General features: G+C 39.2%; 1 protein-coding gene and 1 long non-coding RNA gene across 2 annotated transcripts in view; one reads left to right on the top strand and one right to left on the bottom strand.

The window, feature by feature from the left end:
- The window catches only part of ARHGEF38 (Rho guanine nucleotide exchange factor 38), a 124,217-nt gene that overhangs the window by 43,368 nt on the left and 56,093 nt on the right, over nucleotides 1-24,756 (top strand). Inside the window, exon 3 of the mRNA XM_038581980.1 lies at nucleotides 13,070-13,193. Within this exon, the coding sequence (XP_038437908.1) occupies nucleotides 13,070-13,193 (124 nt within the window). The remainder of the gene's footprint in view (nucleotides 1-13,069; nucleotides 13,194-24,756) is intronic.
- Nucleotides 12,914-17,605, bottom strand: LOC111093661. Its single transcript, XR_005382729.1, has 2 exons — nucleotides 17,546-17,605; nucleotides 12,914-13,217 (listed from the first exon to the last, which is right to left on the bottom strand). It is a non-coding gene; the product is annotated as an uncharacterized LOC111093661 (long non-coding RNA).

The raw sequence follows: 24,756 nt of genomic DNA, 5'->3' as shown, positions 1-24,756 counted from the left end.
TGCCTTATACCTGATCTTCCTGAGAATGCTTCACATTTCTCAACATTAAGCATAATATTAGCTGCAGGGTTTTTGTTGAAATTCTTTATCAAATTGAGGAAATTCTTCTCTATTCCTAGGTTATTGAGAGTCATTATAAATGGGTAATGGGTTTTGTCAAATGCTTTTTCTGGATCTACTGATATGATCCTGTAATTTTTCTTTTTTAATTTGATGATGTGACGAATGACATTGATTGATTTTTGAATATTGAGCCAGCCTTGTATATTTGGAATAAATCCCCTTCGGTTGTGATGTATAATTCTTTATATACATTGTTGGATTCAATTTGTTAATATTTTGTGGAGGATTAATATTTTGCATCAGTATTCATGAGAAATATTGGTCCACAGTTTTCTTTTCCTATAATGTCATTGTCTGGTTTTGATGTTAATTCTGGCCTCATATAATCACCCAGCTACTCTTCCTGTCTCTGTTAACTTCCAAAATTTTCAGATGTATTCTGGGCCTCAAAAATATTTCACGTTGGCACATTGACCATATATTATTTCTTAAAGTCAACTACTTTCTAAAACTCTGTTTCCTCCATAGAAACTGCCCTGAACTAAGTGGAATCAGGATGTTAATTTCTCGTATACATGTCTTATTTATGCAAATAGTCACCATACTACATCCTTAGTATGTTCTTTGATACCATACCAAAATCCAATGCATGTGTACTACACTTCTGCAAGCTATTACAATTGGGGAAACTGGTAAAGGAGACACAGGATCCATCTGTATTATTTTTTTAATGCATGTGAATCTACAATTATATTTTAAAATTAAAAGTTTAATTAAAAATATAATGCCCTTATTTTTTTCTCGCTTCCTTTCCCTTTTTAACCACATGATCCTTTTAAATAAATACGTTAAAAAAATTAAAAATAAATAAATAAATAAATACATAAAATTATATATGTAAGAACAAAATCATTTCCTCTGACTCTACCTTGATTTTTGTCAAACTTTTCAGTTCACTCTCTTTTTATTGTAGCTTCAGAAAGATAGAAACTACATTTTTAGTTAAGGACATGCATTAGGTTGTTTAGAAGAAACTCTATAATATATAATAATTTCCTGTATATCAGGGCACCAGGATGGCTCAGTCCATTGAGTGTCTAACTCTTGGTTTCATCTCAGGCCCTGATATCAGGGTCATGAGATTGAGCCCCATGTGGGGCTCCATACTTAGCACAGAATCAGCTAGAGAATCACTCTCTCTCTGCCTCCCTCTCTGCTCCTCCCCATTGCCACTCCTGCTCACATGCTCACAAGCTCTCTCTCACTCTCTCTCTCTCAAATAAATAAATAAATAAAATCTTGAAAACAAATAATTTATTGTGCATCTTGGCTCTTTCTCGTGCTATGCTTGGAATACCAGAAATCCTTCTAGATTATAAAACAAATGTAGGGGAAACCCCACTAAATCCTTCTTTCACTTCCCTGTCCTACTTAATCTAGTCCCTTCTCCATATGGTCTAGCAGTTCCTGAGGTCAAACTCCTCAGTCACAGGACTTCACAGACTTCAGAGGGCAGAGATCAAAGAAAGCTAGGCTGATAATATGAAAACAAAAGCTGCTCACAGAAAGTCAGAAAGCAGAGCATAAACAGGAATTCTGGTCATTATATTAAGTAAAAATGTGAGAAAATCAAAGCAACTCAAGCTAACTATAATTGAGATGCTGGGACCAATGACTCAGAGAAATACATTTGAATTGCTGATTCTTCCTCTTCTTGGCTTTTCTAAGCTAATGTGCTTATTTTAAAATATTATACTCTTGCTGGAAGTCTGCTTTAAATATCAATACACATATTTTTCAGTTAATTAAAATACTAATTTTCATGGTTAATGAAAAATCCCATGATCTAAATGGCCACACCTTTATTTATTTTTTTAATCAAAGACTTAGTTTTCATCCCCTTTGTAAAACTCACTTATTACATAATGAGTCATTGTTATCCCATGATAAGGTTAGATACTTGAAATCATATTAGAAAAGTCAGAAAAAAAAATCAACGACTTTTTTTTTTAACTTTTTAAAACATTTATTAGTAAAGGAAGTTTCTTGGGGCACCTGACTGGCTCAGTAGGTGGAGCATGCAACTCTTGATATTGGGGTTGTGCGTTTGAGCCCCATGTTAGGTATAGAGCTTACTTAAAAAAATAAAAAAATAAAAAAGAACAGTTTTTCTGTGCTGGAGAAGATTATAGTTATGCAGTGTTAAATTTAAAAATAAAAATCACACAAGTAAAAAATGGTGCTGCCAACCACAAAGTGACTGCATTAATATATAATATGTAACTGGCCTCTTTCTCAAGTACAGACAGAGTCATCACTGTTCACTTTCCTATTTTCCTTGGGAGGGAATTTTCTGTCTTGTCATCTTGGAAGCCTGTCAGACTGGATTCAGATTTAGTTGGGTATGGAACTGATATATCAATATTCTAGTATGTGAAAATTCTTTTTATGGGTAGGAAAACTCTTATCTTTGTTCAGAAAACCTCGCTCAGCTCAAAAAATGAGGGATTTTTTTAATCCTTGTATTACAGTTTTATGTTGGAAGCTTTCCTCTGTGTTGTTACATTTATAAGCACCTCATAAGTTCCATTTTTAGAGCAACTTCAGTTTTCTCTAATTTTTATAATCTATATTCCAGATCAAAACCTGCTGGGCCAAGTGAGGAGATAAATGAATGAATTTTCCAGTTCAGTGCAGAGATTGGAACATCCAGAATTGAAAAAAGAAAAGAAAAGAAAAAAGAGAGATGTGATAGACAGATGTTGTAATATCTAGGAAAGTCATCCCTTCAGCCTGGGTAGCATGATCTTGTGCTCATCACCTCATTTCTCAGAACTGAGTTGCATAAACCACTATTTTAATTTGCTTTTATTTGTGAAAATAAACAACAAAAATTCAGTGGCTGTAATTATTATAATGATTCTATAAACCTCGAAATGAAATGCCAGAGATGGTGGAGAGCTTTGCTTAGGCAGAGATCAATATGGCTGTGCAAGTCAGTACAGGGCCATAAATCTTGTACTCCAAAGACTGTGCTGGGTCAGAAAGAAAGCATATATTGGGGAAAGAAGTATTTATTAGTTAGAACTGATTTAAGGCACTTTGGATACAGACAAGGTTGATGATTACATGAATTAATTAATTAATTAATTTTAGACTATTTAGAATATATAAAGACATGTGAAACTCATTCTTACCATTGAAGACTAAGGATCCCTAGTTAGAGGTGACAAGACTCACAGCTATGAAAAGACAATGTGTAATGCAAAGCAATAATTGATAAGTGCAGACAATAAGTGCTATTGGAGTTCACGGAAGGGACAGATCACTTACAGACAGATTAACTAGGCAATATTTCATGAAGAATGTGGTATTTTAGTTGAAAATGCAAATTAAAAGATTAAATGTTTGTCAAGTGTCTATTGCATACAATGCCTCTGCTGAGTTCTGCATGGGAATCAAGGAAATTTATGTCATAGTCCTGCCCTAGAAGAGTTTATAACCTGGTCAAGAAAATGACTTATAAACACATAAAAAGCCAAATAACAATTAAAGATATATTTCAAGGCGATGCTAGAAATGATCACAACAGAAGGTGGTTCATGATTAGTTATGCTAATTAGTTATGCAGCAAACAATTGCTTTAGACATTATCAGAAAGAGACACTCACTTCCCTGGCCTCTTAACAGCATTTGATAGAAAAATTTTCTTTTTCTGCCTCCCAAGACTCCACATAAATCTGGTTTCCTCATACTTCTCCAACTTCTGTAAACACCAAACTAGATTAAGGCTCAGCCTGTGGCCCTCTTCTCTTTTTTGTCTACATTCACTCTGTTGAGGATCTGATCCAGTTTCATGCCATTAAATCCCACCTACATGCTAATGGTTGACAAATGTTTATCTCCAGCCTAGATGTTTTCCCTGAAAGTATGTTGAGCTTATAGCCAACTCCCCAGTCAAATCTCTATGTCATGGTCTACAAAGTGTCTCCAACTTAACATTAGTCCAAAGATGAACTCCTAAATTTCCCTTTAAAATGTGCTCACTGTGCAGTCTTTCCCACCTTGGTAGATGGCAGCTTTGTTCTTCCAGATGCTTAAGCAAAAAACCCTGGTGTTAACCTTGACTTTTTTTTCTCCTAAACTCCATATTGGATCTACTATCAAATTCTATTAGCTCTGCCTTCAAAATTTATGCAGAATTAGACCTCTTCTCACCTCCTCCATTACTTCCACTCTGATTCAAGAACCCGTCAGTAACCACCTACCTGCCTCATGACCCATCTCTCTTTTTCCATCCTTGTCTCAAATAGACAGTGATTCTTCTAAAAATATCAGTCAGATCATGTTCCTTTTCTACTCAAAACCTTCCAATAGCTTTTCATCTCATTCTGATTAAACCTAATGTTCTCATGATGACCTATGAGGGTTTACATAAGCTGAAGCTGATTCCTTCAGCTCTCCTATTTCTACATTTTGGCTTTCTCTGTGTTCAATGAACAAACCAGGAACACAATTGTTTCAAGCCCTTTGCTCTTTTCTTTGCCTTGAATGTCCTTCCCCTAGAAAACTTCATGGCTTGCTCCTTCTCCTCCATCATGTTTTCACCCAGTAAAACATTCCTTGGTCACTTCACTCTGTCTTATACTGCATTCCCTCAGAAGCAGCTCCAAATAAAAAGCATTTTAGAGTGAGTCATTTATTTGAGAGATGATCCCCTGAAAGAGCAGTAAAGAAATAAGGAAATGAAACAGAGAAGAAAAAGAAGACAATACAGAGTCTATTCAGGAACAGATTGTTTCTGAAACCCACTGGGGCTCATATTCCATTGGCAGCTCTCAGGCACAACACAGAACACACCTCAGAGTTGTGTCATGTGAAGGGTATTAATCCATCAATTCCTGTTAGACATTGTTTGAGAGATGAGAGATGTTTCTGGAAGTGTTCATTCCCAACATCCTGGACTTCTCTGTGTGTAGACAGAGCAGGAATCTGTGGTCAGAGAAAACTTTTAGATAGAGAATCAAAGATACTAGCAGCAGGAAGCCCTCCAATGTATGTAAGAACATTTAGGACCAAGGGGATTTGAGTAAGGCATTCCCAGTGCTTCAGCTTTTCCCAAGTTCCCCATCTCCCTTTCTTTGCTTTATTTTATCCCTATAGCATTAACCCTAGCTATATACCATATATTTTTCTTATTTATCTCGTTTACTTATCTCCTTTAAGAGGCATGGATTTTTGTCTCATTTGCTCGTGGCTGTATCCCCAAGACCTAATACAGTGTCTGGGACATGAAAAGAAATAATTGCTTTTGACTCTTTATGAATGACTTCAGGTTGTGTGAATGGCCTGGGAAGTTCTGGAGAAGGGATAGAATCTATACCAAATAACCACAGGTTAAGCAAAGGCATGGTCAGGAGAGCAGTACAAGAGCCCGAGAGTTGCAGGCACAGAAGTTTTAAGTGAGCTAGCATATGGCAAGTGTGAGGACAAGCCATTCCTTTTGATTGGGGCAGATGGTTCTTATAAAATAAAAATAATCAGAGTAAGACAAGATAGGTCTTGGCCAGACAAAACTGTCAATCTGAGGAATCTGGAGTCTTTCTGTAGGCAACTGGGAAGAACTGAATGTTTTAAAGGAAGAGAATTCAGGATGCCTGGGTGGCTCAGTGGTTGAATGTCTGCCTTTGGCTTGGGCGTGATCCTGGAGTTTTGGGATAGAGTCCCACGGTGGGCTCCCCTCAGGGAGCCTGCCTCTCCTTCTGCTTATGTCTCTGCCTCTCTGTGTGTGTCTCTCATGAATAAATAAATAAAATATTTTTAAAAAATGAAGAGAGTTCATCATGGTTGTAAACCTCATTAAATGTATGGTTATGAAAGGCTGAAAGTATCAGGCAAGCTAATTTGGAGAACCAGGAATAAAGATGAGTTTAGAGGCTTTTTCAGAAGCACAAAGTAGAACCTGGTAGAGTTCTATGGAGTCACAAGAAAAGTCTCACAGGAGATAATGTGGTTAAACTATTGATATCCAGAGACCAAGTGACCCAGAGTGAACTTGTCATGACCTTGGGGTTTGGAGTCTGGAATTCGGTGGTTCAGTCACTACATAGAGTGCCCTTTCTCAGAGGCCCCGGGAATTTCTTAAATTTGACCAGTCCCTGGCCTGCTTTCACTCACCTCTGCTTTTCCTCTGGCACAAGCTGAATGAGATCTCTGTCCCAGAATCCCAACTTCATTTTCTGCCAAGAAATTGACATCTCTGATAGAGGTCTGTCCACATTACGTCTTCTGGCCTGGAATGTTTCCAGGTAGTTATCGGGTAAGTTGGGCATTTAGCTGCAAGATTAGTCCTAAGACTTGCTGTCTAGCCATGATATTGATTCAATTTATAGTTTGACTCAATTAGCCAGTTTAGAATCTAGTTTCACAGCAGGAAATCTCACACACACAAATCAGTAGTTTTGAGAAACCTGATGAAATAATGGCTAGTTTACCCTGAAAAGCTTTGTAATCTAGAAGCCAACTGTCTGAGTAAATGCCCTGATAATTAGATAATTATCCTAGCCCTGTGGTTGCCAGGGCCTTCTGCCAACATCCTCTCTTCCTCTTGCTGCAATTTCTGTCTCGCAAGCCTTTCCTTCTCAATTATCTCAGTAAAAAATAAAACAAGACCTGGTTCTTTACTCTCAGAATGGTCCATTGGGTTTCCACTTCTTGTAGGCTTTTAGATTTTTTCAGCTTTCCTCCGTCTTCCTCTTATTTTTTACAGTTAGCGTCTTAATATCATTTGGCTTATAGCTTCCAGGATTAATAATGGGGAAATTAATCTAGGGAACACACCTAGGTCTCTTCATAATACTGTGCATGGAAATGCCTTGTAGAAGGGGTGGATGGGACCAGTGTTCTGTTAGACGGAGCCAGATGATGTTCAAGGTGGATTTCCTCAATATGAATTCTAACTAAGGGCATGATATTGGAACCTATGTTGAACCTAGATTTACTGCATCAAATAGAAACCTTGAAGTCTTGTCCAGAAACAGTTTCCAGAGAAATATTTGACTGATGGTAATCACCATGACCTGCAAAATCAATGCTATTTATTGTCTTCTCTCTTCTACAATTGTTGTGTGTGTTTGTAATTCTAAAATTGTGTGATTTTGATCACCAAAATAGAAGCTTAAAAAGATATTTCTAAATTGAGGTCAGGACAGTAATACCCAATTGAGGGCTTTTAATCCACTGGTTATTAGAAGAAAAACAATGTTTGTAGTTGCTGCTATAATTCACCAAGACTTGCTAAAAGCCTTAAGAAATACTAACAACTTTAGCTCAGTAGTTATACTTATGCAGTTTATCAGATGGAAATAATCAGGTGTGTAAACCAGGTTTTAGCTAGGAGAGCTGCTTATAATAATGAAAGTGACATTCTATTTAGATTTCAAAGATTTAGTGACTGGCTAAATAAAGTATTTCTACATAATGTTGACATTAAAAATGTCATGTGGCTTCTACATAATGTTGACATTAAAAATGGTGCAACTGAGGAAGATTAATGACATAAAAAGATGTTCCTGTTAAAGTTTAAATAAGACAAGTTTTATTTTAAAGATTTTATTTTTATTTATTTATTTTTAAAGATTTTATTTATTTTTTCATGAGAGACACAGAGAGAGAGGCAGAGACACAGGCAGAGGGAGAAGCAGGCTCCATGCAGGGAGCCCGATCTGGGACTCGATCCCAGGACCCAGGGATCATGACCTGGGCCGAAGGCGGTGCTAAACCGCAGAGCCACCCAGGCGTCCCGGATTTTATTTGTATTTAGTTGAGAGAGAGAGAGACCACAAGCAGGGGGAGCAGCAGAGGGAGGGGGAGAAGCAGGCTCCCCACTAAGCAGAGAGCCCCACATGGGGTTCCGTCCCAGGACCCTGAGACCATGATCTGATCCTAAAGCAGATGCTTAACCAACTGAGCCACCCAGGCACCCCTAAAAAAGACAAAATTTAAAACATTATTTGAAGTATATAAATCTTTTGTGCAGATGCACACACTGAGAGAGAGAAAAATAATTTTAGCAGGACATACCTCAGAGTATCAGTGGTTCTTGCCATGCAGTAGAATTCTAGGTGATTGTGTTGTCTTTCATTTACTTATCTGCCCATCTTTAATTTTCTACAATGAACATGAACGACTTTTATAATAATAGTGGGGTTTTTTAAGAGTTTGTTCCTAGATTTCTTTTCAATATTCACCTTTAAAGGTGTCTGTGGTTGGAGGTCTGCATGACACCTAAGAATGTTTAGTTATTCTTCCTGTGACTGGGTTGTAGGCTGAATGTCCCAGGGCTCATTAAACAGAAAACAATAAACAGGCATTTCCCAAGTGTAAACTCAGGGGAAATTTGGCCTTTGTCAGCAAATTTTCCAGGTATTCTAATAGCCAAACCTAGTACAACAGTTGGGCTTCGTAGATAAAATTAAGTAGAAAGTTATAAAAGATCCACATCATGTGATATTTTTAACAATCAAATGAGGTGATTTTGATTTGTCTTCTTCAAACCACTTTTGATCTCTTTATACTGTACTTGTTATTCAGAGCCCAGTAGAGTGATTATGAGGAACATTTATTGATGGCTCCCACAGAGTAACTACATCATTTGAATTTAGTGATTAGATTCCATTTAAATGTTCAAACCTCTATTTGGTAACTAGGTATGTGCCTAGTAGTACATTAGATACAGTGGGGGCTTTCAAATACCTCACAAAGACAAATGTCCTGGAGGAGCTCAGTTTTGACATAGAGACAGATAAATTAATAAATATCCCTGCATATATGGTGGGCTTCATAATCAGCATTGAGTCATGCAAAGAAAAAGTCATGGAAGCAAAGGAGAAGGAAACGTTAATTTTAATCAAAGGAGCAGGAACGTTTTCTTAAGAAGAAGTAAGATTTAGGGCTAGAAATAAAGAAAGTGTATTACTCCCTTGTTGGTTACAGGTAACAAATAAAAATCAAACCATCATAAATAAAAAGGTGATTTATTAGCTTCTGTAATAAGGATGTCTTGCTTTAGGCAAGGGAAATCTAAGCTTAGCCTTCCCTCTCTCTTTATTGACTTGATCAGAAACTTTCCACAAAAGATGGCTGCTAAACATGGAAACTTACTACTTAAGACTTACAGTCCAGGCCTTTCTGTTTCCCAACAACCATTCATTAAAAATCAGGGAAGATTCTCATTGGCTCTGCTTGAGAAACTGCCCAATCTGGGCCAATCCTTATGGCCAGCTAGGTCACATGCCCACCCTGCAGCGAGTGGGGAAGAGGGTAGGCATCATAATTGACAATTCCATCAGATCAGATAGAGTTAGGGAGCTGGAGCTTCCCCCCCCCCCCCAAAGAAAGCAACAGAGAGGACAGAGAGATGGGCAAAACTACTGGACGAACACTATCTTTACCATCTTCATTTCAGACAGGTAGAATGTTGCAAGGTAACATGAGGGCAAAGCATTTGCGAGCAAAAGGGAGAGCTCAGGCTAGGATGTGAATGCAGGAAAATGCAAGGAATGTTTTGAACACAGTGGGTGTAAGGTGTTGGTGGGGTACCAAGTAATTCTACACCAGTGATTATGACCTCTGATTTGATAAAATGTTATAGGTATGTTTTCCTTTACTTAGATATTTATACCTGGGGAGTTTTGCATACATGAAACTGTAAGTTCAGCATTATTTAAGTGTAATGAGAACTTGCCATTTGAAGCATATCCTGTGATGAATATGTTTGTAAAGCATTCAGTTGCCACCAGAAACACTAACCTTTAATTTTTCTGTTTTGTACTTTTAAATTATTATGAATTGGCTTTGCTTAAGATAATGTATACTTAGACTAAATCTTTTTTCCAAAAAATAAATTTTAATCCATTTAAAATTTAACTCAACTTAAGCTTTTAGAGCATTGCCTGTTTCTAGTAAATGATTAATAAATGTATATAAATGCTCCTTTGAATTTATATCAATAATTATAAAGTCATCTACCAGTTTTAAAAGCCTATTTGGATCAGACATTTGTTTGTTCCTGGCAAAGCAATAACTGAATGAAAATTTATTTTATGATTCACAGAATCCCCAGGAGCCCAGGGTGATACAGGCCAATTGATGTTTTAATCCTTTCTGTCCTTCAAAAAGAATGACAGTGATGCTATATTTTTGTTCCTTAGTATTTGCTACATTGAGCTAAGATTATAGATAGAATATAGAATTAAATCCTTGCAAGATGAATTTAAAATCTACATTAGACAGATATGCAAGATTCTGACCTTGAGAAATAAATTGTAGAAGTGACAACCTAGTGAAAAACTCAGAAACAAACCAAAAAATCTAGAGATGGCAAAATATTCTATCAGCACTTGCTGGTAATGGACTAAAGTATAGTTGAAAGGTCAATTTCCAGTTCCAGTTCTCTCCTGCACTTCAAAATTTTGAGCATGGCACCTCTCTTCACTCCATATGAACTTCCCTATCTTCAAACTAGTTCATATCTTACAGAGAAGCTGCAGTGATATATGAAATAATAAATACAAAGTATTTAAACTTTTCAGAATAACGTTTTCACAACAAAATGAAATAATAATTTCAAAATGAAATAATAATAAACTGTATCAATTACAAAAGCAAGCAAATTGAGAAAGAAATTTTTTATTAGAAGGATTCATTTCAAAATATGATTTTAAGAAAAATTCAACCAGTACATCCAGAATGAACCAATCTGGGGCCACCTGGGTGGCTCAGAGGGTTGAGTGTCTGACCCTTGGTTTTGGCTCAGATTGTGATCTCAGGGTCATGAGATGGAGCGCTGAGTCAGCCTCTAAACCTCAGCATGGAGTCTGCTTAGGACTCTCTCTCTCTCTCTCTCTCTCTCTCTTTCTCTCTCTCTCTCCTTCTATCTCTTTCCAAAAAACTTGATTCATATACAATTTTTGGAAAACATATTTTTCACTATGCAAATTTACCCCATTGCAATTTAATTAAAACCCAATGCATAAGACCATTCCTTAGAATAAATAATATGTTAAATCAGTGGTACTCAGAAATATGTGACATTTTTAACCATTTAAATTTAACAAGAAGAGTGATGTGACTGTTAATCTGCCCTTTTGATATTTTGTATAATATTAAATATATTTTGTAAAATAGAAATTGAAAGTCTTGGATATCCACAGATTTCAGACAAAAGAGCCATATGTGCCCTATCCAATTAAAATGAGCACTTAAAGGAATATTTTGTGAGATATTTAGATACCTTAGGAGCTAATAATGATTGCAATGTAATAATATAGTGTGGAGATACGGTTTCTTTTAGAATACATAAAAAGTTTTTTAAATTTAAAATTTTAAATATAAAAAAATAAATAAATAAATAAAAATTTAAATATAAAATTAAATAATACTTAAAACATTGAAATAAACCCACTACATAGAATCATGTGGAATTTGATTACAAATGAGGCTGAGAGTTTTCTTGAGGACAAGACTGATGATAGGAAGGTGAGGAATTTCCCAAGATGGTTGGGAGGAATGTGGATAGCTAGATCATATTGCATAAAAAATAACTGACACAGTCACCAAATTTTAAACAAGGTGGAATGCAAAGCAATACTTCACATTTAATAACAGATTATCCTTATCAAAATAATATTTCTGTGGTATGGGGAATGACAGATGAGTCAACGCCAAAAAAGGATCGAATAAAAAGATGAGCAACCTGCCTCCTCCCCCCACTCTCCTCACCACAGACTTAGCACACCCAAAGAGAAGATTCTGAGAGCCTGAGGAAGAAGCTAAGTGTCAATGTTCATCTCCAGATTCCTCCACATTTGCCTTTTCCCCTGTATCCCTTGTCCCTAAATTCCCTTAATTTCTTGGCCTCCTTTTTTGGTCCTTAGCTGAACTCGCTGTCTCTCTCACTCCTAATATGCTGATCTGGTCTGGAACCAGCAACGCTGCTTTCCACCTGTGAAGCCCTTCCATTACTTGATGATTGATGACTGATTATATATCTATGACCTCACATATAGCAGTAAGCCATGGATAAAGGCACCTATTCCTATTCTCTGTGGTAGCCCAGTAGAGCCTGTACCAATCTCTTCATGAGCCAACAAGACACTATTTGATTATGAAAGATAAGACTTAAACTTGAGAAAAAGATTTAGAATAAGATCCAGCAAAATGAGGGCACATGTCTCACTTAGGTTAGGGTGGTTGGCCATCCCTCTACTAATCATCCAGTGCCTATGACATAGTTCGGTTTCTATTACAATTCTTGATACATAGAAGGCCCTCAGGAAATAGTTAATGAAGGAGAGATGAATGAATAAATAAAATATTATAAGCACCAGCTCTATCTAGGAATGATTATACTGGTTTTTGAGGCCATGCATGGGTTACAAAATATGATGAATCTTTAATTAGTAGAACATGTTTGGTGAAATTTCCATTCACATTTCTTTCAAGAAAAAAGGCAGGAAGCAACTCAGCACATCTACTTGTCATCGCTTTTAGAACATCTGTGGTTTTAAAACAGCTTTGAAAATAGTTACTTGCCTAGAGAAAGGTCTGACTTCTGCTGTATAAGCATTAAAGTGTTCTAAATTCATACACACTAGTACATACTCTCATAGATGGCAGTTAATAAAAATACTGATTAGGTGGCCTAAATCTTCTTCATACTCTGGTTTTATAGGAATATGTATATGTGCATTTGACTCATTAAATACTTGGTCAAAATGAAGAAAAAGGCAGATGGAACGGATACAATATCTCCCTCCCCCCTCCTTTTTCTTGCATGAAAAACTGCACATTTACTTTAAAAATCCCAAATAAGAATGTTTACTGCAATGGTCAATGGAAGCAGCATGGGCTGGCATATAAGATGCTGACCGTTTAGCAGGAGAAAACATCCTAAATACAGTGTGTCTCTCTCCATCAGCTGTGTTCAGTGTTTGTGTTTCTTCAGATTGATCGGCTGGACGTGGATAGCTTGTTTAGCAACATTGAATCTGTGCATCAGATATCAGCCAAGCTGCTGTCATTGTTGGAAGAGGCCACAACAGACGTGGAACCGGCCATGCAAGTAATCGGTATGTTTATTCTCTTCTCGAGTTCTACAATACAACAGGAAATAATATTTTAATAACCTCCCTGTGCTTTGGTTTTATGTTTCTGACTCACCAAGCTTCCCAGGAGATGTATAAATGCTAAACCCATCTTCAGGCTCATTGTAATTACACAAACTCTGTATTTGTCTTCAAATGGGTTTCTATCCATTTGCTGAAGTCCCACAGTAGCACTAAGCACACCATTTGCTTTTTAATTTTCAATCTTTCAACCTCTTTGCCTTCCAGATGTTCTCTCATTTTGTTTTATGGCTAACAGTTACTCGATCCTTAAAGAATTAAATATTTAAATACTTTAATAGCTTTACTGATTTTAGTCACAGTGTTTTCCAGATCTTACACTTATGAATCCATTGACTTTGGGATTGTAAAATATTTTGCATGAAGGGTTTTTATAATTTATAAAACACACAAGTTCTACTTTTCCTTTTTTCTCCATATTATTTGCTTTCCAAATATATTTTTATTCTCAGTCATAGATTATTTCCTTACTCTGGTAAGATTTTGGAAAAAATACAAAGATCATTGAAAAAGCATTGAGCCAAATTTTTTTTATTCATTCTATTTCTTGGGAGTTCCAAAAGGAAAACTATTGTGGACTTTTTGAAGGCAAAAGCCACATCGGGGTGCTATGGAGACTAAGACTTCTTTGAGGTTTCTTTCTTTCTTTTTTGTTTTTTTGTATTTTTCTATTTCACATATAACATGCAATGTATGTTTCCTACAAAGATTTTAAAATAAATCAGGAGTAGAAGAATAAAACACCTCCATCATTGCCACTATCTGTCATATAAATGATCACAGTTATCAGTTTGATGTGGATCAACTTTCTTTGAGACGTATACAGAGACACAAACACACACTCACACTTTATACTTTGTTCATTGTGTCTTTATTTGTTAATGGAAGTTAGAGTTTCAACAATGAAATTGATCTTGGTTTGTATTTATGGAAGACCCAAAGCAAGACTGATTATAAATGGAAAGGTGAATCAACCTATTTGTAGTGTTTTATAGACAGAAAGGTCAGCTCACTCAAAAAGATTCTCCCACAGGAAGGGTTAAATTTAATCATTATTTGTGACTAAGTGTCCCTATTATGTACTGAATGTTTGTGTTCCCCTAAAATTCATAGGTTGAACCCTAACCCTCAATGTAATGGTATTTGGAGGTGAGGCCTTTGGGAGGTAATTTGGGTTTAGATGAAGTCATAAGGGTGGGGGCTCCCCCCATAATGGGATTAGCACACTTATAGGGAAAGAAAGAGACCAGTGTTCCCTGTCTCCCTCTTCACTATGTGAGGACACAAGACAGCAGCTCCCTGCAAGCCAGGATGGAGGCCCTCACTAGGAACTGAATCTGCTGGCACTTGAATCTTGGACTTCTCAGCCTGCAGAAATGTGAGAAATAAATGTCTATTATGTAAGCTCTTCCACCCTTCAGTCTTTTGTTATGGCAGCCAGAGCTAACGTAGTCTTCAATAAGCTGTAGATATGTTTTCTAAGGAAGGACTCTATTCATTATTACTTTAGTGTGGATTCATTGGCCATTTATTAATTCACTCAATGAATAGTTATTAAATAGCAGCATATATAAAGGTACTGAGTGGCATTGTGGAGTATCAAAAGATTAAAAAGATCATTCTGTCCTTCAAAAGTTTGCCATTGAAAAGCTCCTTGTATTGAAGGTATTTGTGTAATACACCATCAGACTATTTTCTATACTACTGGACAACTTCAGAGGATAAAAAGAATATTTCTAGATGGAGAATCATAGAAGGACCCTTGAAGATGTAACTTGGGCTTGCAGTTAGTCCAGATTTCAACAAGTGAGGTCCAGGTCTAAAAAACTAAGTGAAAGCAACAGCATGAACAAAAGCATGAACAGCAAATGCTAAATGGCTAGTCATGCTTAGGAAATGGCGAGAGATAAAGCCAAACAGGAGTGAAGGATGAATCTGAAGCAGAAGTGAATCAGAAATGAATCTGGGGGCGTCTGTGTGGCTCAGTCGGTTAAGCATCTGCCTTTGGCTCAGGTCATGGTCTCAGGGTCCCGGGATCAAGCCCTGCATCAGGCTCCCAGCTCAGAGGGGAGCCTGCTTCTACCTCTTCTCTCTGCTCATGCTCTCTTTCTCTATCTCTCTCTCTCCCACTGTGTCTGTTTCTCTCAAATAAAATCTTGGGGAAAAAAATGAAATGAATCTATAGATGCACCTGGGTAGCTCTTGGTTTCAGCTCATGTCATGATCTCATGGATTATGAGATCAAGCCCCAACTGGGCTCTGTGCTCAGTGTGGAGTCTGCTTGAAGAGTCTCTCCCTCTGCCCCCCTACTCTCACAGGAGCAAGTGGACTTTCTCTAAATAAACCTTTAAAAAGAAGAAATGCACCTGTAAGTGTAGAATAGAGACAGACTATACTTGGAATCAAATTTGGAATTTACTCTACAGGTACTGAGGAGCCATTAAAAGATTTTTCAGCAAGGGTGTGATGAGACATACAAGTTTCTGGAGAAGGAAAACTATGGTAAGTATGAAGAGAATGGATAGAAGGAGAAAATGAGTCCTAGACTAGTAAATAGGTGGTTATAAATAATGCAGGCATATGGTAACAAGTATCTAAGCTAAGGTGGATACAGTGAGAATAAAAAAGAAGGGTCAGATTCAAGAGAAATGTTGAATAAAGCATAAATAAGATTTAGGGGTAGTTTCATATGCTGGAGTCCAAGACAATTCCAGGCTTAAGGAGACAAATAACCTAATTTACCTAGAACATCCTGGTTATAGTCTATTGTTGTAGCATTCAGTCCAGTTTAGCCTTTGTTCTGGAATGTCTCCTTTTTAAGGAGGATCAGAGATTCAGGAAGACTTCTACATTGCACTCCAATTTCTAACTGGTCTCTCCTAATAGAATATAAGAGGCAGGTGTATTTAATAGAGTTCTCACCATAACACATGGTAAACTCTGAAAGACGGTCTATCTCTCCTATCCCAACCTTTTGAAGTACAGCAAGCACAGCACTGGCTGATAAAAAGATAACATTTGGACATGAAGCTAACTGCTTCCTGTTTCAGTGGTGGCAGGAGATGTATCTGATGCTACAGATTCTGATGTCCATGGGTTATAGCAGCTAGTATGTCATGGCCTATGATGGGCGGCCCATGCTGTGACCTGTGAGAGGCATGAAGCCACCAGGATAACAGCCAGTGGGTTTTAGTGGGACATATAGGGAATTAAAGAGTAGATGTGGGGCACTTGTGTGGCTCGGAAGGTTAAGCGTCCTCCTTCGGCTTGGGTCATGATCTCGGAGTTCTGGGATTGAGCCCTGTGTTGGACTCCCTGTTCAGCAGAGTCTATTTCTCCCTCTCCCTCTGCACCCCCAGCTCATGCACGCTCTCTCCCTATCTCTGTGTCAACTGAATAAATAAAATTTTTAAAAAAAGATTAGATGTAAGTGAAATTGTTTGAGAAATAGAGGCTTTGCAGTTCTGCTACAGAGTATCTGGATACTGTTGCTACAATAATTTGGTAATTTATCTTATGATACAAATCCATAACTTTTTAATTATCTGGTTACGCTTACTCTGTTTTGCAATAAACCCTTTCAGAAGCAAGTGTTTAATCTATGCATGTTTAATAAAAATTAAGTATTGATTTTCTGTTGCTCAAGAAAGTTGATCATGAACACATAACACACAGCATACTCGCTATCCACAATGGGGTTCTTAATGCTATGACTGACCCGAAGACAAACAGAAGACAGAAATGGGCTGGAGAAGCAGCAATGCCTACACCAAATTTTAAAGCCTTGGTATTCGGTATTTGCTGACCATGCTTCTGTTCATGCTGCTACTTCTACTTGGAACCCTCTTCCTGACCTTCTTCCCACTTCCCACTTGGTAAAATCTTACCTATACTTTAAGCCCAAGTGCATGTGGTTTAACACGTGCAGCTACAAAGGCGTGTTTACACCGAGCACTTCATGCAGCATGGCTTCATGAGGTCAAATGAAGTTATCCTAAATTAATCTCTTTTATTTTTAATTCTGAGTTACCTTGGGCCCATGAGAAATGTAAGGCAATGGTTATTAATGAGTCGACAACAATAGCAGAAGGGTTTACAGTTAAATTATGACAAGTTTATAATAGTGTGAGCATATAAAGAACCAATTAATTCCAGTAATGATTTAAAAATGTTTAGCCAGGGGCATCTGAGTGGCTCAGTGGTTGAGCATCTGCCTTTGCCTCAGGTCATGATCCTGGGGTCCTTGACAAAATAATGGATTGATATTCTTCTAAAATGTCAAAAGATGACATTACCTTTAAAGATGAGGTAAGACTGGGGCACCTGGGTTGCTCAGTGGTTGATCATGCCTTTGGCTCAGGGCGTGATCCTGGGGTACTGGGATTGAGTCCCACATCGGGCTCCCTGCAGGAAGCCTGCTTCTCCCTGTGCCTCTCTGTCTCTCATGAATAAACAAACAAACAATAAATAAAGCAAGTGGAAGCCTGGATAGATTCTAGAACAGTAAAAGAATGTAGCATTGAAATTCAAATACAGTGTTTAATTTAGGTAATAATAATAAAGAAAACTTTATTTCCCTTTCTGACAACTGTACTGTGGTTACACAAGATTTTTTTTTAATTTTATTTATTTATTCATAAGAGATGGAGAGAGAGAGGCAGAGACAGAAGCAGACTTCTTGCAGGGAGCCTGATGCAGGACTCGATTCCAGGACCCCAGGATCATGACCTGAGCCAAGGGCAGATGCTCAACCACTGAACGACCCAGGTGCCCTGGTTACACAAGCTGTTAAGCCTAGAGAAGCTGAGTGAAGGATATTTGTAAACTACCAGTACTAATTTTGCAATTTTCTGTTAAGTAAAAAATAAGTTCAAAGTAAAAACTTAAAGATACTATAGTTTACAGAGAAAACTCAATCGAATGTATCTTTTTAAAAAAAAAAATATTTATTTATTCATGAGACCTAGACTGAGAGAGAGTCAGAGACACAGACAGAGGGAGAAGCAGGCTCCCTGCAGGGAGCCTGATGTGGGACTCAATCCCAGTACCCCAGGATCACGCCCTGAGCCAAAGGTGTGATCAACCACTGAGCAACCCAGGTGCCCCAGTCTTATCTCATCTTTAAAGACCTTGACATTTTAGAAGAATATCAATCCATTATTTTGTCAAGGACCCCAGGATCATGACCTGAGGCAAAGGCAGGCGCCTAACTGCTGGGCCACCCAGGTGTCCCTCAATCGAATGTATTCACAGTTTTTGAATTTACTAATCATAAGTTGCAACTTTGAGGAAGATGATAGAAAAATACATAAAGGAAGTTATAACAGTAAGGTGTATATGAAAGAGAAATGGTTGGAGTCATATTTTAATTTTTCTACCCTTGACATCTGGGCTAGCCTTGTGGCTTGATTTGACCAATAAAATGTGGCAAAATAATGTTCTACAACAGCCTTGTGACATCCACTCTCCTGAGGAAGAGGGAAACCTCAAACTACCCAATCATTTCAATCAACACAGTCGAAGCCTTCGACTTTGATGTGAGCATGGCCTCCTCAGCCAGGTGGCCTCTGGTTACAAATTGCAAACACATGTATAAACAACACCTGGAACAAGCCAACCCAGCTGAGCCTTGTTCAAATTGTCACTCCAGAGAATTGTGAGCAAACAAGAGTTTTAAGCCTTTAAGTTTTGGGTGATTTTTTTTTTCCTGCAGCAATAGCTAACTAATACAGATTCAAGGACAGTGATTCATTCAATTTAGATAAAGAAAAACTTGATTTGGAAAGTGGATTTTGAGCTTGGACTCTAAGGACTTATAAAGGTGAAGATTGAAGAAAATGACTCTTTTTTTAAAGACTGTATTTATTTATTCATCAGAGATGTGGAGAGAGAGAGAGAGGCAGAGACATAGGCAGAGGGAGGAGCAAGCTCCATGCAGGGAGCCCAATGTGGGACTCAATTCTGAGTCTCCAGGATCACACCCTGGGCCAAAGGCAGGCACTAAACTGCTAAGCCACCAGTGATCCCAAAAATGACTTTTTAAAAAAGATTTACTTATTTATTTAAATGAGAGAGAGAGCATGAGTGGGAGGGGCAGGGAGAGAGAAGGAGAGAATCTCAAGCAGACTCTGAGCTGAGTGGGGAGCTCAACACGGGGCTCAATCTTGCAGGGCTTGATCTCACAACCCTGAGATCATGACTTGAACAGAAACCAAGACTCGGATGCTTAACTGACTGTACCACCCAGGCACTCTGAAGCAAATGACTTTCTAAATGACAAATGACATAGAGGCCCCAAGGCAGGAGATTAGAGGAAATTCTTATAAAGACAGCATAGTCCTGTCTAATGTGGCTGGAGCATAGCACCAAGGAGACCTCCATGACTCATATATGGTAGCCATATCAATCCTGAGTTCACTGGCAATTTCTATCACTAAATCTTTCACCAAAGCTCTTACATTTTACAGTATAACCTGATTTTTGGTGAGACATTTCCTTTTTTTTAAATTTTTATTTATTTATGATAGTCACACACACAGAGAGAGAGAGAGAGACAGAGACACAGGCAGAGGGAGAAGCAGGCTCCATGCACCGGGAGCCTGACGTGGGATTCGATCCCGGGTCTCCAGGATCGCGCCCTGGACCAAAGGCAGGCGCCAAACCGCTGCACCACCCAGGGATCCCTTGGTGAGACATTTCCAAACTCATGTTACCACAAAATGAAAAGTACAGGAGTCCCATTTCTCTGTCCTTAGACGGCACGAATGAGAGGTTGTGATTCATAGCTCTAGTGCCAAAGGGAAAATTTCCAGATACCCAGATAAACCAGGCAGAGGATTTTACTCAATAATAACCTTGGGGTTTGGATGAAGTTCAAGTTTAAGCACAGAAGCATATGTTTGTAGATATGAGAGCTCTAGGGAATTGTCTGGACTATCATGCCAAGGTAGAAACTGGATTTTAAAGTCTTGACTTCAGCAGACTGTCTAAATATGACATGGGTTCTAAATCTTTAGAGGTGGGAGTATGAGATGTGGCTCTTGTTTCCCCTTAAACTGAAGATTACTCTGTAACGATTTAAGAAAATAGTGAGCAAAGACAAAACAGGTAAAATGGTAGTATAGGGTTTAGAGGTTTACATCCTGGCTCATCTGATTACAAGATATTTAATATTAGGCAAGTTACAAAATCTCATTGAACTTTGGTTTCTCATGTAGAAATTTGAGGTAATAATACCCACCGCACAGAGTATTTGTGAAGATTAAGTAAAATCACGTATAAATAATGATGGCCCAGGGCCTATTCTTAATAAATATTCAATGTATGAGATTACTAATTTGTTATCCTGAGAATATCAAATTTACCCATCTATTTACAAAACTAGGTCTCTTATGTATGTAACCATTGAATAAAATGTGATTTTTTCCCCCAGAGGTCTTGATCATGTTTTTCAAATAATCGGATTCACTGGATTTGTGTAGTTTCTAGATGCTCCCAATATCTATGCATCTTGATGATGCATAGATATAATAAGGTAACATGCTTTCTTCTATAAAGCATAATTTAACATATCAAGTATCATTTCCACATTTGATATAGTGAGTGGCAATGAACAGCAATGAAGCAGACACTTTCCAAAGATGGCCCTCAATGGCCCTCCTGATATTCACGCTGCCATGCAGCCTAGTGCCATATTGACTCTGGACTGGCCCTAAGACTCACTAATTCATGCAATGCAGTGGAAGTGATGGTGTGTCAGTGACTGGGGGCCTAATTCTTAAAGCTTGGCAGTTTCTACTTTTGTGATTTGAGGAACTAGCCATTTAAGAAGTCCAGCTGCCCTGCTGGAAGTGCCACATGAAGAGGTCACATGGAAAAAGATTAGACCTGAGACTGTGGAAAGTGAGAAAGTGCCCCAGCTGTCCCAGCATCCCAGCGGAGGCCAATCTTCCTGCTGTCCCTGACAAGGCACCAGGTTTATGAATGAGCTGTCTCGGAACGTCCAGTCAGTTCAGCCCTGGGATGACCGCAGCCTCAGCAGGCATCAAGGAGAGTAGAAGAACCACATGGTTGCTTCCAGCCAACCCACACAATTATGAGAGAAAAATCAAAATGGTTGTTATTTTAAGGTACTGAGTTTTGAGGTGGTCAGTCACACAGACAGATAACCCAAACGGAGCTCACATTCTCTTATATACATTTGCAACAATGCTATAATGTTTCAAAGCATTAAAAAAAAAAAAGAGCTATGAGTATGTTTGAGTCTACCTTATGGGCCTACCTCCTGCACACTATATTGAGAACCAGAGCTGAAGGGAGCTTGTGGTAAAGGAATTGCAATTTTTCATGTGCCTTTTCCTGAGGGTGAGTTTATCCTTTGAGAGAAAGACAATTTAGAGCTTTCTGTTCTTTGAAGATGTAGTGGGTGATGCACTGCTGTTCTACGGCAGTACTTTGTTCTCCTAAAGCACTGTCTCTTGTATGTCCCTGAAGCAGGAATCTGTGCCTTTAGCAGTGATTTTTGTGAGAAGAGCATTAGTCACTGATAATTCATGTCATGTTGCCATGTGGGAGACGCCACAAAGTAGCTCACCTGAATAATTTTCCTACAGTGTGTGTGTGTGTGTGTGTGTGTGTGTGTGTGTGTGTGCGTGTTGTACTTAGGACACAAGTAGGCTCAACGTGATGAACTCTGGCCAGCTGGGACAGGTTGAGAGCATCCCAGACCTGTAGCCTGGAATATGTGAGGCCAGTAGGGGTAAGACCCTGATGCAGCAGCTGAAAGGTCAGGGCACTTTATCCTACATGTTAGCACTAACAGAAAAGCTATCAGCTTCAGGGAAGATGACAGGAAAAACGGTTTTTTGTGTTTTTTTTCGGGGTCCAGCATAGGCAAATCCATACAGGAGAGGAAGAATCAGCAGGAGGCAGTGGACAGCAGGATACAATGTGGGGTTGGGTTTACAATCTCCTGAGTGCTGTCAAGCTGGGTCCCAGGGCTACAGGGACTTATTTCTTGTAATGAAAATAAAGCCAGGATGGCTTAGTAACAAGTTCTATAGTTCTGTTCTCTGAGGAGAACGTGACATTACAGGATGCTATGCTGTGGAGCCGCTCACAGAAGTCAGCGGCTTAGCTGTGTAGGCAGAGCTGAATGGAGCTGTGAAAAATCAAATACTGTGCGGAACACATGTAGAAATAAAGTCCTCCAGCCTACAAATGTAAGAGTTCCATGAACCCCCGAACACTTTCCCAATACCCAGGGACTGAAAGTGAGAAGTGTACTTGCAGGTGTGCAAACCTCAAAGTTGCAAAGTAGCCCAGAAAGAGCATGGGTCTTGGGGGGAGACGAATCTGGGCTTTCATTCTGGCTCTGTCACCACTAGCTCTGTGGCCGGGGCCGAGTCAATCAGACCAGTGAGGACTGTACTTGCCTACCTAGGACAGAAACCTCACCAAGAGGACTTAACCAAAAAGGGGTCTTTTTCTTCACATGACAAGAAATCCAGAATTCAGTAGTACAGAACTGGGGCAGCTGCTGACCAGATGCTCACAGTCTTTCCTTCCTAGGACTTGACTGTGTGGTGTTTGGCCTCCTGGCCTCACCATGGCTACTCCACTACTAAGCGTGGCTTCCTGCAGGCAGTAAAAGCAAAACTACCTCTTCCCAAAGCTTCTTGTCACTTGGAAGGAAGTCCCAGAGACTTCAACCTATATCTCATGATTTAATTTCCACACACACATTATTATCTCATTTCATACATGAACACATTCACACACAAATACACACTTGCCCACATCCTTAACCACCCCTAACTAGCAGAGAGTGGAGAAAGGTCAGTATTTTTAAGTGGGTGCATTGCTGGTCTAAATTTTGTTAGTTTGGAACAAGGAAGAATGGATAAGCAACTAGTAGTAGATGCCACATTTCATCTGTTCATATGTTTTTTAAAGATTTTATTTATTCATGGGAGACACAGAGAGGGAGAGGCAGAGACACAGGCAGAGAGAGAAGCAGGCTCCTTGCGGGGAGCCCGATGCGGGACTCGATCCCAGGACTCCAGGATCGCTCCCTGAGCCGAAGGCAGATGCTCAACCACTGAGCCCCCCAGGCATCCCTCATCTCCAAGGCATTAGAGTCCAAGACATGAGGAATACTCCCATTAGAATGTAAGCTCCCTGAGGAGAGGAATTCTTATCTGTTTTGTTACTGATGCTTCACCAGCATCTGGAACAGTGTCCTCAGTAGTGCTGAAAGAATGAAATGAATGCTGGAGACGATGAGGAGTGTCCAGTACCCTGGCTGGCACACAGAAGGATCGCGGTGATCACTGTTGCTGGGGTTGTCACCAAGCCTGCCAGTGGTTTGTCCTATGTCATCTTCAGAGGCTGGTAGGCAGTATAGAGCAACTAGCTGTAGCAGAGGTATGTACCTCAAGAGAGGTACATAGTAGGGGGAGAGAAATCAAGTCATGGGTTCATTGGTTTAAGAACATGGTCAGGGGATCCCTGGGTGGCTCAGCAGTTTAGCGCTTGCCTTTGGCCCAGGGTGCGATCCTGGAGTCCGGAGATCGAGTCCCACGTCGGGCTCCCGGCATGGAGCCTGCTTCTCCCTCCTCCTGTGTCTCTGCCTCTCTCTCTCTCTCTCTCTCTGTCTATCATAAATAAATAAATAAATCTTAAAAAAAAAAAACAGGGTCATAGGTGCTACCCACCTCAAGGAGGGAAAAGTTATAGTTCTTCCTAATCCAGCCAGTGGAAACCTTCTAGCTTTCAACTCTCAAAGAGCTAGTGTTTTCCTAATGTGCCACTTGTTATAAAAATCCCCACCTAAGGGCACCTGGGTGGCTCAGTTGGTGAAGCGTCTGCCTTCGGCTCAGGTCATGATCTCAGGGTCCTGGGATTGAGCCCTGCATCGGCTCCCTGTTCGATGGGGAGTCTGCTTCTCCCTCTCCCTCTGCAGCTTCCCCTGCTTGTTCTCTTTCTCTCATATAAATAAATAAAATATTGTTTAAAAATCCCCACCTAGAGTTAAATATCTAGGAAATCAAAAAGGTTCAGGAAGAGATCATGAATTATCATCAAAATAAGGAATGGTATTCTAGAATGTTAGCATTGGAGCAATACTTAAAGAGCATCCAGTTGAAGCACTTCACTGCGAGAGCCTGATTTGCCCCAACTGCCATCAAGAACTCTGGTCACAGAAGGAGACCCTAACTCTTCCTTATACAGGTCCTGCTAGGTATTTACCCAGTCCATCTCCATGCCCACTGATGCCCCCCAGTCAATCCTGCCCTGCTGCCAGGTATCTCCAGCTGCCAGATACGCTGCGTGGGTGCTGCCTCAGCTGTAGAATGGCCTCTCCTTTATGATCGCATTGTCCTCCCAGCACTGGACACAGCCGTGGCCTGGGGACAAGACCCCACACCTCACTGTGGCTCCCTTTTGTTCTCTTTTTTTCTCTTCATGGTTTCGCTAGCCTCACTGGCCCCACTTCCTCACCTCC

The sequence above is a fragment of the Canis lupus genome, chromosome 32 (genome assembly GCF_011100685.1).
Source record: "Canis lupus familiaris isolate Mischka breed German Shepherd chromosome 32, alternate assembly UU_Cfam_GSD_1.0, whole genome shotgun sequence".
In the NCBI taxonomy this organism is placed as follows: Eukaryota; Metazoa; Chordata; class Mammalia; order Carnivora; family Canidae; genus Canis; species Canis lupus.
Note: the sequence above shows the minus strand (reverse complement) of the source record. Positions and strands in the feature narration are given on the sequence as shown.